The following is a 15,168-nucleotide window of genomic DNA, read 5'->3' as shown; positions in this document are numbered from 1 at the left end:
TCTCCATCCTAGACAGGAAATTATAGGAGAGAAGGCAATCTGTGTGAGAAAGCAATTTCTATTTGAAGCACTTGTGTGTTTAGGTGCTGCTGAGAATTGCAATAAAAGCCAACACTGGGCTTAAATTGTTAAGCAGTATCTGTTAGCTAGCATTTCTTCTTCCTGGGCATTTCTAAACCTGAGAAACCTATAATGTGCTTACTGTCCTTCCATGTATTCATCCATGTGAAATATAGTTAAAATGAAGGTGAAATATAGTTGAAATGAATGCCAAAGGCAACTTGGAAAGGGAAAAGAAGCATCAAACAATCGAATTTTGTCGAAGAAGCATAAATGAGGGAAGGGGAGTTAAGCAGCTCACTTTCCACCTCCTTTTTTTCTCTTAGATTAACTTCAGGTTGTTTCTTAGCAACAACTGGTAAGAATTACCTCCTTTTCTGCTCTAAGCCAATATCCAGTACCCCAACCCCCACCCTCTTTTCCCCCAATTTCCAAAGTTGGCATCCCTAGTAGGATTCCCAGTTTAGCAACCTTAGAGGCAATTTTGGTAGCCAATAAATCCTGTTGAAAGAGGGAAACTTGGAATCTTTGCCTAGAGTGTAAATTGACATTGAGGATGGAGCTGGTAGGAGAGCTGGCACGTTCAGGAGGTGACCTTGTAAGGATAAGAACACAGCTGTGTCAGCGAAACAGACTCTTTGAACAATGTCTGAAAATAGTATTCAACAAATGTTAGCTGTGATTATTACTATGGATTTATGTTACCAGCAAGGAGGCTGGTGAATGACTTTATTCACTCACCACATATTATAACCCCCTTACTAGGTACCAGATACTGTGTTGAGTCCTGAATATGCAATCTTCACTCCTTAATTCAGCAAATACAACTGTAGCTCTGGACAGGAATAATGCTTTGGAGGAATTATGATGCCTGGCCTAGTACGCAGCTGAATAGGTCAACATCTTGAAATCTTCCTTCCCCAATGTTTCAGCTCTGTTTAGGGATTTCCTCCACTATAGGCAGTTAATCATAAATAGAAAGAATTTGATTTGCAAAATTTTGTTTTATTATAAAATTTTATTTTCTCCATAAACTTCAGAATATTTATTTTGTGTAGCTGAGAATTTTTTGTTTTCTTTGCATTCAGAAAGATAATGCTCTTAATAGATTAATTTATGAGTTTGGACACTCTTGAGTGGGAAACCCTCCCAACTTCAAGAAAACAATGGACTTTTGGCTAAAGTAGTAAAGAGGTATGAGCCTTTGAATCAGACCAGACTCTTAAATTCCTCCATTTAACAGATACAAAATCTTGAGTAATTTCTTCACTCTTTTGAGACTCTGTTTCCTTATCTGTGAAAGAGCTAAAATATTTCCATCATCTCACAGAAGTGGGAAAGACATTCATTCATTCAAGTATTTTTTTGTTGCACACTTACTATACCAGACACTTTCTGGGTACTGAGAATACAAAAGTAAACAAAACAGCAAGAAATATTGTACTCTATGTTAGGATATAGAGTTTACATTCTAATGAGATAAAAAATTGAGATTGTCTGTGAAATAAAGCATGCTATAAAAATTATTGTATCAGTGGAGTAAAAAGAGGTAAGGGAAAATTAAGAGAAAAAAGTAATAATTATTATATTAATGTATAGAGTGCTTATGTCACTAATAAAAAGGCTTAAGCATTTTTTTGTGGCAGAGTAGAGATTCAAATTAGAATCTGCAGTGTTGTAGTGAAGATACTCTGATAAAGACAAATAATGTAGAAATGAGTTAATTGCTAGTGAAAAGATTTTCAAATTATTTTTATTAGGTAATTTTATAATTTCATAGCAGCTGTTAGGATACACAAACATATATATACAATTTTCTAAACAAGTAAATAAAAGCAGTTTAGTATATCTGCCTGAATTCATATTATTCAAAATCTTACCAAAATATTTATTATAAAAATCAGTAAAATTGTTTAACACATTTATAAAAATTGCTGGGTATGTATACATAAACATTTTAAGCTTGCTTTACAAAAAAAAGTTAAATTTCTATCCATGTGCTCATAGTGACTTCAAAGGTAGTTCAAAGGGGGAATAAAGAAGGTAGCATTGCCTTGTAATACAGCATTAATTAATACTGACTTACCCTTGGACATTCATGAAAGATCCTTTGTTATCACATATGGTGAAAATATTAAAAATTAATACTCCATTTCTATGAATAAAACATAGAAAATAAGACTTTATTTTTCCAGACTAACTCATTAGCATGAAAGACTGCATTCATTCTGCAGATATTACTGACACCCCGTATTATTTACTTTAAAAATATTTATGATACTTAAAATTCAAAAGGAAACCTGCAAGACCTATTTTTCTCCCAATACATTCACTGAATGCAGATTTAAATGAGTGCATCTCATTTTGATTGTGCCCTTTGTGTACTTTAAAATGACTACAATATAGTACATTTGTATTTTTAACTGGTACCAAAATTAAGATGAATGATCTATGCAAAACCAGTAGCCTGTATTTCTAGTAACAGTTGTCATATGCAAAAAGAAAAAAAGAGCCCTGAGTCAGTATGTTTTTGCAAAAGTAATGAAGGAGGGTGCTCTAAAGTCATTTTATAACTTATAAAATTGTTAAGACTGTCCAGTATTCATTTGCTTTGTTTTCATTTTGATTGAAGAGAGGTATGGTTTTCGTCTAGTAAATCCAATTCAGATCATTTCTTAATACTCAATTTCATTTAAGTCCTCAGAATATCCTGATGATTGTTGAGTTGTATCTTCCATTTCTGTCAGGAAAGACAAATATACAATAACAGTATTTTTATTATAGAAAAATATTTAATTTGTATTCTTGTAGTTTGAGACAGTATCGCAAAGTCCATTTTCAGTCAAGCTTATATGATTGGGAAAAAATATTACCTCCACAGGGTCCTGCCTGAAATTTAACATCATCAATGGCAATATCACTTCTTATTGATACTCCTCGAATGGCTTCAAAAATTATCTGAAAGAATAATATGTTTGAATTTAGAAATAGAATCATCCTGATTACAGTGCTGCTCAGGGCAGATCCAGGCTTTGTAGATATGAAAACTTAGATTGCTCTTAAGGATCCCTTTAAGGAAAAGGATACCAAATTACAAATTGAAATCTAGGTATTAAAGAGAATATTTATTTGGAATTTAAAGAAACACAATAAATTACTGAAGCCTTGAAGAGTCAGGTCCCTGTCTTCTGAGATCTCTTTAGGCAATTTCCCAGAAATGCTTGCCTAGAAATGCTTCTTGGTGGTAACCTGGTTTCCTCTTCCCAATTGGAACACTCTTCTCCCAGCATCCCCCAGCACTCACACAGGGTCTGTGAAAGTGAGGGGCTCAGAAACTTAAATTTCCTTTAGCACTCCATAAATCTACCTTTGATACTGCTACTAGGTGGAAAAATTTAATATGACTGATGATACCCATGTGTGAACAGAAAAGCATAATGATGAAGTTTACCAAAGATAATGGTTCACTTATGTTAAATACCATAACATCAAAGACACAGCTCAGGCAGAAGAGAGAATCAGTTTTATAACTTCAGATTCTGAGAAGAAAATAACTGATCAGATATTGTGGTTGTAGGAAAAATAGATTACTTAACCAGCTCTAAGGCTGTCCCAACAATGGTTAACAAATTACTGAATAGTCCAGGGAGGCCCATGGGTAATGAAAGTTATTCAGAAGACACATTTGCTCTATTCATTTTATAAGCAAATGAGTCTTCATTGGAGTAGTTTATAATTTAAATAAAAAAGAAAGCCCTTAAACAAATTTTATTTAAACCCTCCCTAAAATTAAATAATATAAATTAAATAATATGTTTATAAAGTTATCTTGAAATTAATGTTTCAAAGATGCTTTAGTGACAGACTGGTGGCAAAATACTGTTAATAAAAATGCTAAGGATCCAACTCGTGATGGTGGATTTCAGGTGTCAACTTGACTGGGTTAAGGGATACCCACATCGCTGGTAAAGCATTATTTCTCAGTATGTATGTGAGGGTGTTTCTGAAAGAGATTGGCGTTTGAATTGGTGGACTGAGAAAGGAAGATCTGTCCTCACCCAATGTGAGTGGGGACCATCAAATTGGTTGAGGATGCAGATAGAACAAAAAGGCAGAGGAGAAGCAAGTTTGCTCTCTCTTCTGTAACTGGGACACCCATCTGCTTCTGCCCTTGGACATCAGAACTCTAGGTTCTTCAGTCTTCAGACTTCTGGAATTGTACCAGTGGCACCCTAGGTTCTCAGGCCTTTGGCTGCAGACTAATAGTTATACCATCGGCTTCTCTAGTTCTCAGGCCTTGGGATTTGGACTGAGCTATGGTACCAGCTTTCCTGGTTCTCCAGCTTGTATATAGCAATGGGAACATTTGCTATATACAATGAGATGCTTGAATATAGCATCTCAGCCTTCATAATTATATGAGCCAATTTCTATAATACATCCCCTTTCATATCTCTCTCTCACCTTCTGTGTCTGTCTCTCTCTTTCTCCTCTACTGGTTCGGTTTCTCTGGAGAACACTGATTAATACACAGTGCTAAATAAGAATCCAAATAAATGGCAAGAAGAGGGAAAAAATGTCCTAACACATCTAGATAAAAGGACACCTGAGTGCACATAATAAGCATTTTGGTTCTCTGAACAACAATAAAATCTGTTTTTTTGGCCTTCCAGTCTGTAATGAAAAGAGTAATAAAATTACCTGAAGGAATTATATTCTGAATAGTCTATGATTTGGCCAGACACTTGATTTTATACAACTTTCTCCTCTGAAATTTCTTAATACAGTAGTGATCACCATTTTATAGTACTATGATTTCCCCCTTGTATTATAAATATGTAGTAGTACCTCTTCTTTTTCTACATTGACAATAGGATTAAGCTGACTTATCTTTGCACTTTAAGACTAACCAAATCTATCCAAATCAAATAGCTACTGAGCAAATACTTGTTTATTTAGATAATAGACATAACAAATGTAGGATTAAATAAGATCATATATGTCCTTGGTTCCCAAAGTGTGTGCTGAGGTGCCCCAGGGTGCCCAAGTACATTCATGGGGTGCTGTGGATAGTTTGAAATTTTAAGGGAAACATGGCAATATTCAGTACTTAGCAGACACCATGTGAACTGCTAGCTCAATGTCATTCAAAGTTTTAACATGGGATTGACCTGTATTGCTTTTGATAACATATTTTCATAGAGCTGAGTTTTTTGGTAGCTGCTACAATTAAAAGCAAGCATTGTGTAGAAATCAATGTGGAACATAAAATAAGGGTAGTGTATCCAATCTAATTCCAAGGTTTGGGAAGTTTGTGCCCAACAGGTATATACATTCTATTAGTACATAATTTTAGTTAATAATTAGATAAAATCTTAATTTTTATTTTAAGTATTTTTTCAGATGGCTAAGTTGTTAGAACATAAATACTTAAGTTGTTTGAATCCAAATACTTAATATATGAAACTGTTAGGTGTTTCTTCTGGTATTGCGGCACCAAGAAAAAATTACGATGGGCATCATAAACAAGAAAATTTGGAGACCTGAATCTTTTTTTTTTTTTTTGAGACAGAGTCTTGCTCTCAAGCTGGAGTGCAGTGGTGCGATATCAGCTCACTGCAACCTCTGCCTCCTGGGCTCAAGTGATCCTCCTGCCTTAGGCGCCTTAGTAGCTGGGGCTACAGGCATGCACCACCACACCTGGCTAATTTTTGTACTTTTAGAGGAGACAGGGTTTTGCCATGCTGTCCAGGCTGGTCTCAAACTCCTGGGCTCAAGAAATCCCCCTACTTCAGCCTCCCAAAGTGCTGGGATTATAGGTGTAAGCCACCGCACCCTGCCAACCTGAGTCTTAGCTGAGTATGCAGTGCATAGAAATTCCTAGTAACTGTTAGGCAGTATAATTAATAATATGACTGATGTAAATATTTCAGTGAGCTGGGAATTTGTATAACACTTTACTTCAATGGCATAAAAATCTAAGAAACCAAGGAGGAAAAGTCAGGAAAGTGGGGGAGGAGGGGTAATCAGGGAATCCAAAGGAAATAGAATGATTTTGTGCTTTTGATCAATAGTGAGTCAGTTTCTGCTTAGCACTAATAAATCCCTTAGGAAGGAGCATGATTAAAAATTTGCCATTTGATGCATTTCTTTTTCCCACAGGGATGATCTAATGAGTGGAATGCCTTTAGGAGGCCACCCACATATTTTCCCCATAGGATCAATCTCAAATGGCAGCAGTACTATCACACTCTAAATACCATTTCTACCTGCCCACCCCCATTCATGCTGTACACATTTACTTCCCTAACTGTGTTCTCTTCCCTGAACTCATCTCATGTCCTATTATTTACTTACAACCATTTGGATTTCTAATAGACATAGAGAACTTAGCGTGTCCCCCCAGAAGTCTATTAATTTTCTTCCTGCACACACTGCCCTCACTCCAGGTCTCAAGTCTTCCTCATCTCAATAAATGATATCTCAATTCATTTTAGCAATTGCTCATGCCAAAAGCTTTGGAGTCATCTTGGTGTCTCCCTTTCCCTCAGACTCCACATTCTATACATAAGAAGTCTCGTGGGCTTCTGATGACATCTCCTCACCTCTGCTGCATAGCCTAAGCCATCACTCCTCTTGCCAGGGCTACTGCAGCAGCCCCCAAAGTCTCCTTGTCCCATTGCAGTATACTTTACACGCAGTAGCTGGAGTGATCATTTCAAAATCAGATAATATTACCTTAAAGCTGTATGATGGCTTCTTACTACTTTTGGAACAAATTTCAAACTCTTTACCACACCTTCTAAGGATTTTCATGATTATCACAATACTTCTTTGACCTCACCACTTGATCAACTTGACTTCTTCTTCCTCTTATTTTCCTTCCTCTTCTTAATATTATTTTTAATTGATAAATCACAATTTTATACCTTTATGGGGTACAATGTGATATACACACACACACACAAAATGTGGGATGATTAACTCAAGCTAATTAACATATCTGTCACCTCACTTATTTATCACTTTTTTGTGATAAGATGTGAAATTTACTCTCTTAGTTATTTTGAAATATACATTATTGACTGTAGTCATCCTGTGTTCAACAAATCTCAAAAACATATTCCTCTTGTCTATCTGAAACTTTGTAGCCTTTGACCAACAACTCCCCATTCCCTGCTCCTGCTTCCCCCAGCCTCTGGTAACCATCATTCTACTCTCTACTTCCATGAGCTCAGCTTGACTTCTTCATAGCACTTATTATCTGATGTTACACTCTCTCTCTCTCTCTGTCTCTCTCTCTCTCTCTCTCTCTCTCTCTCTATATATATATATATATATATATATATATTTGTTGTTTGGCTTGCTTTTTTTTTTAGAGACAGGGTCTCAATATGTTGCCAGGCTGATCTCAAACTCCTGGCCTCAAGCAATCCTCCCACCTCGGCCTCCCGAAGTGCTGGGATTACAGATGTGAGCCACTGTGCCCAGCCTTGGCTTGCATTTTCTACCTCCTCCCCACTAGAATGTAAATTCCAAACAAATAAGAACTTTATATATTACATTCATTGCAGTATCTTCAGCACCTAGAATAGTAAATGGACAATACATACTTATTGAGATGAGATATTTTGGTCTCAAACAACAGGAGCTCAGTCTGGATGCCTGATGTAGCTGTTGAGAATACCAGTTCTGCCATGGTGATATGAATTAGTGACTAGGGAGACTTAGGTGAGAATATATTGGTAGAACAGTGATAATATTTTGATACTTTAAAGTTTATAAAACCCTTTCACATACATAATCTCCTTTGACTCTCTAACTCTGCAATGTCAGCACAGCTGACTAGGAATTATTACCCCATTTTGAGAATGTATAAACTCTCAGAGTGTGAAAGATATCTCCAAAATCATGCAGTGCTTGTGACCATCAGGCCAATGAGGATTATTTTGGAACTTCTATGGTAGGAGGCAGTGTAGAACAGTGGCTTAGGGATACAAACTTTGGAACCATGCAGATCTGGTTCTCATTCAGCCACTTATCAGCCAGACATTTACTTTTCCCCACCTGTAAAATGGGGAAACAGGATCAGTTGAAAGAACTTACGTACAGCTCTTAGCACTGTAAGTGCCTGGCATGTAGCAGATGGCTGATCTATGTGCACATGAGTATATCAGTTTTATTAGACACTAGGATGTTTTGGAGCAACTAGTTCAGCCTGGTCTCCCTGGCATCATTTGGATTCCTGAGGGAATCACTAACACAGAGGAGATTCTTATCTGTTCCATTCTAAGCCAAGGGGGAGGATTCTGGAGTCTTCTTCCCAGACTGTGAGCTGGAAGTCTCCAGGGCGATTCTGCATCATTTGAAGAGCCCTAAATGCCATTTCAGATGCCACACTACTCTGTACTCAAAAAACATTTCAAATAACTACCTCCCCAGTAAGTCTATTATATGCAAGGCCATGTGTCTGATCCCCAAGGCCTAGATGCTGATAAGTTACCTGTCCCCAGAACTCAAATCTTAGAGCACTTGTGCATCAGTATCGCTTGAGAGTTGAACAAAAAATCAGTGCTCAGGTGTCACCCCCAAAGATTTAGATTCATTTAGTCTAGCATAGAGATTCTTTGCCTTTAGCATGCATCAGATTCACCTGGAGGGCTTATTAAAACAGATTTCTGGGGCCCCCAAATCCTGTTTCTGATTCATTCGTTTTAAAGTGGGACCTGAGAATTTGCATTTTAAGTGAATTTGTGTTTCAAGTGAATTTGCATTTCAGGTATTGCTGATGCTGCTGGTACCTGGACCAAACTTTGAGAACCATTTGAATACAGAAGGAGTACCCTAATAGCCTAACAAAATTAATCCATCATCTCTGAATAATGATCAATTATATTAGTAAGTTCCTGAGCCATCCACTTTCTTCTTTCGAACAGACATTAAATCACTATAAAATTATTCCTGAAGCTACCTGTTATTCTTTGCCAAATGTCTAGGTGTTTATCCATGTTGGGATAATGGGCCTTTCCCAGATAATGGCTCATCTTCCCTGTCATTTGCTCTTTAACAATGTAGCACCTTTGACTGCACTGCAACTTGGCCATCTGAACTTCTGCAATTCCTTCCCATTTACATCTGTAGAAAATTATTTTTGGTCATAGGTTGGTGCAAAATAAAACCCTTAATTTGGATATCTCTTCCCAGGAAGATCTGGGTTTAGACAAGGCAGCCAGTGGTTAAAGACGCAGAGTGCTGGTCCAGGAGGTTTATCAGCCAGAAGTAAGAATGAGTAGGAAGGTGTGCCTTTAGTTGGAGGTCACACTTGAGAATTCTACAGAGCAATTTTAAGAACAGTCAGAAATCTGAACGTTATCATCTCCCACAGCTTTCTGGAGCTTTGGCTCATGGTAGGCAGGTAAAATCTGTGGCTATCAGAAGGCAGGTGTGGTTCCCCAGGCTAGACTGGCTGTTCAGCCCCTACCTACTAGAATTTAAAAGGATGTTTCCTCTTGCTGCCCAGATTCCTTTATGATAGAGAACATCTAGGATGGACATCTTCCATAGCACATGAGAGGACCTGGGGGAGACCCAGGACTGAGGATCAAGTCTCTCAGTTTCTTTTGCATCAATGCAGTGATGGAGGCAGAGGCATTAAAAAAACAAAACTTACTCTGGACCATACTCACTGTTAAATAGAGGCTTAAGGCAAAAGCTCTTAGATGTATGTGAGTAATGATGAGTAAAAGATGTAGCTGCAACTAATTAGGTAATACCATATTTAGAAGAAAAGACTTCGTTTTGGAGATATGCATGATACATAGAAATATACTTGACACCCATAATGTATCAAGACAAAAATAGATATACTTTTATCATAGAACTGCAAGAAAATCACTTTATGCATAAATTCTCAAAGCTTTCTCTGTCACTGCTTAGATTTAATCAATATATAGACTAATTATGTTTACTCCCTCTTAATCCTGCCTTTATCTATGACCCTGAAAAAGAACAAAATATTCTCTTTGGTAGCAAGAATAAGAAAGAACATCAGAAGCTCCTACACGTTTTCCATTGCTTAGTTCTTATCTCTGTTGGCTTACCTGGTGTTGCCTCTCACAGCTGTATTCAATCAGTGCTCGTAGCCAGGAAATGCTCTGTTCACCTCTTCTCCTCCATAAGAGTGACTCTTCACTGTCTTCTTCCTTTTTCAGATAAACACTCAGCAGGCCAGTGCCCCCTCCATACATGTGGTAGAAAAAGGTCAAGCAGTGTTTTCCAGAGACTCCTCGCAGAGGCCTGGACAAGAGGCGTGCTTTTTGTCCATACACCATATGGGAGGCCTCAATGTACATGTAGTAGCCTTGAGGTGAATGCAAAAGCAGGTATTGTTAAAAAGGACACAAATTACATTTTCTCCTTTCATAATGTTCTTTCAGAGTGTCAAGTCAAGATGATCTGACTAAAAGTACTGATAAAGGGTTTTATAATTTTGAAGAATGCATATTATCTAAGGAGAATGAATAACTTCCAAAAATGAGACCAACAAAATGATTTCTTAAATTTAATGATTTATAATTCAGTTTAATATACAAGAGGTAATTAATATACCAGTATTATGCCACTGATACAGTGATTAACACATCAGAATTTATATTACTTATTCATGGACAATATCCTAAAGCTTCCAGACGTTGGTTTGGAGAGAGAGAGAGAGAGAGTGGGTTTTGTAGTCAAGTAGATCTGGGTTCAAGTCTTGACTATAATATTTGTTGTTTATGTGATTCTGGTCTAATGAATAATCTCTGAACTTACATTCATCATTTTAAGATAAGGGTTAATACCTGTGCTACAGAATTGTGAGAATTAAATAACATAATGACATATGCTCACATGTTATGCATATTCCATTATTTGTTTCCTGTCCTACTTAATTCCTAAAACTTTCTGTGACACTTTTTTTTAGTTTTGAAAACATATTCTGTAATTTTTTTTAATATAATCCAATCTTTATTTAAAAATCTAATCTGCCAGTTTAGCGTTTTCCACCAACTCGGGGAGCTGAAACTTACACAGGCTTCACAATCTTTGGCTTAGGTGCTGCCTTTGTAGGTGCCTTAGCAGTAGCCATAATGGCCCTCTGGAATTTGACTGCTGGGCGAGTTCTTTTCTTTTGAATTTCTTCCGACTCTCCCTTTTTGTGCTTCCTTCTGTGGAGGACAGTCCAGTTTATCTGCCAAGGATTCCTCTTGGAAAGGAATGCCGACTCACATTTCGCATTAAGAAACTCGAAAACCTTCCCGTCGGTCCTGGCGTAGTGCCTCCCCTGTCCGGGGTAGATCTTGTACCCGCTAAAACTGCACAGCTCAACCTTCGTGGCGACGGCTCCACGGGAAGAGAAAAGATGGCGAAGAGCCATATTCTGTAATATTTTTAAATTGCCTTTCCAATTTCCTTTTCTAATTTTATTTTATTGCTATTTTTAAATTTATTGGCTTCAGGCAGAAACAGAATTAATCGGCATGTAGATAAGGCAGTAGTGTGCTGCAGCCAACTTGTACGGGCTTCCAATAGTCCATTGTATGCATTCTGTCCCAGCTCCAGGTGATTTCACATTGGTAGCTGGAACTGGGCCATGATGGGACTATTTAAACTACAGAAATTGGACATGTATACAAGTCAGTACATCCTTCTCAAAGCCAGTTGGTGTTAAACAATCACTATCATGTCACTGAAGTAAAACTATATATGAATAGTAATGCAAGAGATCTTTTCTAGAGTAATTCACTGGTAACATAATTCTGTGCATCTGAGGCCCATTTTAAAAAAGGCCCTAAACTCTTCACTAGTAGGTATTAACCTTTGATCACTTGATGAAAAGTTTAGACAGCCTCTATTTGAAAAGTACACAAAGAAAGTTTGCATGCAACTTTGTTGCCTTGTTTGGTGTTACATTTGTGTTTGGAATGGATGTATGTGTCTCCCCAAATTCATATGTTGAAGCCCTACCCCTTGTGTGATAGTAATTGGAGATGGGGCACTGGGGAGCTAATTAGGGCTAGATGAGGTCATGAGGCTGAAGCCCTCCTGATGACAATAGTGCCCTTATAAGAAGAGACAGCAGGGAGCTTGTTCTCTCTCTCTCTTCAGGCGCACACACCAAGAAAGGCCATGTGGGCACACAGCAAGATGGTGCCTGTCTGCAAACTAGGAAAAGAGCCCTCACCAGGAACTGAAACAGCTGGCACCTTGATGTTGGACTTTCCAGCCTCCACAACTGTGAGAGGTAAGTTTCTGTTGTTTAAACCTCCTAGTCTATGATATTTTGTTATGGCAGCCCAAGCAAACACCAACATTTGCCAATTTTGATTTATTTTTTACATATATGATGTAAAAAGTAATCTTTACAAAGTATCATATGTCTCATTATTTCATGTAGAAATTGGTGACCAAATCAAGGGGAAAAATAAAGAGATCCCAAATAATACATGCAAATTAAATGGTTTCTTTATAGTTTGAAGTTTAATCAATGAACTCTAATTAATCATTTCCAAAAATATGGCGATCGAGACATCCAAACAAGAATTGGTTGTGGAAGTCCCCTCTATGTGCCTGGGAGGCCTTTCTCCATTCTCTTTTTCTTATTTCTACAAACACAAATCTGAGAAGTTCTATAAGTTTATTAAAACAGTAGGAGAAAGCATCGTTGGTCTTAATAAATTGTGTGCACTGTGCAACCCCTTCCCCCAGTGTTTTACTCTATAAAGTTCTCACCCTGCAAAACTGGGCAGACTCAGGATATGGCCTGCATCAACCAGTCACATATAAGGAATGATGCTGCCCCAAAGAAGCAAAATCAGAGCAGAGTTCTGTGTCTGTCACTTCAGGTTGCCTGTTAACAAGGCGTGGTGCCACCATAGGCTCCACTAGCTGGGGATTCCTGAATGCAGTGAACAAGTAGAAATCAAAACCTCCTTTAGGATACTCTAAAGACTACATATATTTCAGTGCAGTTCAAAAGTAAATTTTAATTAGAAAGCTAATTGGTTTAAATAAGAAATTGAAATTGTGGGAGTTTCTTTGATCTGGTATGTTACATTTGACATCCAGTCAACTTCAGCTTTTCATCTCATTGGCAGTAGTTTCATCCAGATGCATGCTTAAGGGAAATGGCATAGCTGCCAACTTTCCCATGATCTGCTAAAAAATAATAGCAAAAAAACCTGTCAGTGTTCTGCAGTGCTCACCAATGACATCCTCATTATGAACTCGAGTGGTCAGTTTTCAGTCTTTGTCATTTTTGTACCATCAGTAACATTGGACATAGTGGTTTACCACTTCAGAAAGTAGAATTACATTCTTACGTTGGCTTGCAAGACACTGTATTCTCCTGCTTTTTCTCCTTCCTCACTGGTGACTCCTTTGCTGGTCACTTTTTTCACAATTCCACTCTGTCTTTCCTGACCTTTTGACCCTGGAGTGCCCCAAGGTCCAGTTTTTACTTCGCTATTCTTACTTCCTTGATGATCTCATCTTGTTTCAGGGCTTTAAATACCAAATATGATATATCTCAAACTCAAATTTTCAACCTTTTTGCTGAAATCTAGACTTGTTCAAACTGTCTAATGGACATCTCCACTTACTGTCAGGTAGACATCTCACACTGAACATATTCAAAACTCAACTTCCTACCAGCCTGAAGTAGACTAAATATCCAGTCGTTGACACCCAAAACCTGTGAGTCGCACACCACTACTTTCTTTTTCTGATTCTCCACATCAAGTCTATCAGGAATTCCCACTGGCTCTACCTTTAAAATATATCCAGAATCCAGTCACTTCTCTTCTTACCGCCTCCACTGCTATCACCCTGTTCCAAGCTGCTATCATTTCTCGCTTGGATTAATGCAACAGCTTCCCAACTACTCTGTCTGCTTCTACTCTGGTCCCCTGCAATCTCATCTCAAAATTGTATTCATAGTGCTCCTTCTAAAGCAAAAGCAAAATCATACCACTCATTTAAAACCTTCCATTGGGTTAGCATTTCAGAGTGAAAGCTAAAGTCCTTACAATTGGCTTTAGAACCCCATACAGTCTCCCACCTATTCTCTTACCTGTCTCATTCCTACTGGCTTTCTCCTCACTTACTGTGTTGCTTGGCCACACTGGCCTTTGTATTATTCCTGGAATATGGCAGGTATGCTGCTGCCTGAAGGCCTTTGCATGTGCTAAGTCTGGCTCTTCCTCTAGATATTCTCAGGTCTCACTCTCTTACCTCCTTTAAGTCTTTGCTCAGATGTTACCTTTTCTATTAGACCTGTTCTGACTATACTATTCCAAATTGCAGTCCCTCTTCCCTGGCACTCCTCATTCCTTATACCCTAATTTATGTTTTCCATAGTTAATTGCCTCTTAACATACTGTATAATTTTCTTATTTTTATGTTTGCCTGTCTCTTTCCTTTAGAATTCACAAGGATAGAGATTTTTTTCTTGTTTAGTTCACTGCCACATTCCCAGGTCCTAGAACAGTGCTTGGAACATAGTAAATGCTCATTAATATCTGTTGAACGGATGAATGAATGCATTTTTTCCCACAGCTCTAAGCACAAACCAGTTTGACCATTTCTAGGGCACATGGCTCCACTGTAGTCACTCCAAATGTGTGAAGTTCTTGGCAGTGAGATATGCACTTGACTATGATGATCCAAGGCAAACTAGAGAAAATCCCAGTTTTGGTAAAATTAAAGTCTTATCAAAGCAAATCATCTCAGACAAGTTCTACACTATCTGAAGTATTTTTTAGATGAACACATAATTCTTTGAGTTCATTACCTTCATTCTTTCACTGGCAAGCAAATTGGTCCACAAGAAGCACAGGGGGTTTTGCACATTCAATGATGAAAGGAACCTTTTTCTTTTGTACATATTTTCTTTAACATTTTCTAACTTAGGTCAATGTAAACAATACAGATATACATAATCCTAACAGAAGGGTGTGTTTAATTCCATGGAAAGAGAGATCAAGGCATGAAAATGACCATAGTATATCACCTAACTATGTACAAAGGAATCCAATGCTATCCTACACATAAGTTAGTAACATGGTAGAT

General features: G+C 37.7%; 1 protein-coding gene and 1 pseudogene across 6 annotated transcripts in view; both read right to left on the bottom strand.

Annotated features, from left to right (window-relative positions):
- Positions 1-1,793: 1,793 nt before the first annotated feature.
- Positions 1,794-15,168, bottom strand: part of MAMDC2 (MAM domain containing 2) — a 175,575-nt gene continuing 162,200 nt past the window's right edge. The window contains exons 12-14 of one of the 6 annotated variants that reach the window (XM_520065.6): positions 10,161-10,420; positions 2,934-3,018; positions 1,794-2,800 (exon numbers count right to left, since the gene is read on the bottom strand). In XM_520065.6, coding sequence (XP_520065.2) covers positions 2,736-2,800; positions 2,934-3,018; positions 10,161-10,420 — 410 coding nt within the window. In that variant the 3' untranslated portion in view covers positions 1,794-2,735. Of the gene's footprint in view, positions 2,801-2,933; positions 3,019-10,160; positions 10,421-12,415; positions 13,258-15,168 lie in introns of those variants that run through there. The other 5 variants (XM_016960939.3, XM_024345716.3, XM_016960940.4 and 2 more) reach the window with 5 other exon arrangements.
- LOC134807660 (large ribosomal subunit protein eL24-like) lies at positions 10,998-11,592 on the bottom strand (annotated as a pseudogene).

Source organism: Pan troglodytes, chromosome 11 (genome assembly GCF_028858775.2).
Source record: "Pan troglodytes isolate AG18354 chromosome 11, NHGRI_mPanTro3-v2.0_pri, whole genome shotgun sequence".
Classification (NCBI taxonomy): domain Eukaryota; kingdom Metazoa; phylum Chordata; class Mammalia; order Primates; family Hominidae; genus Pan; species Pan troglodytes.
This window is presented reverse-complemented; position numbering and strand designations above follow the sequence as displayed.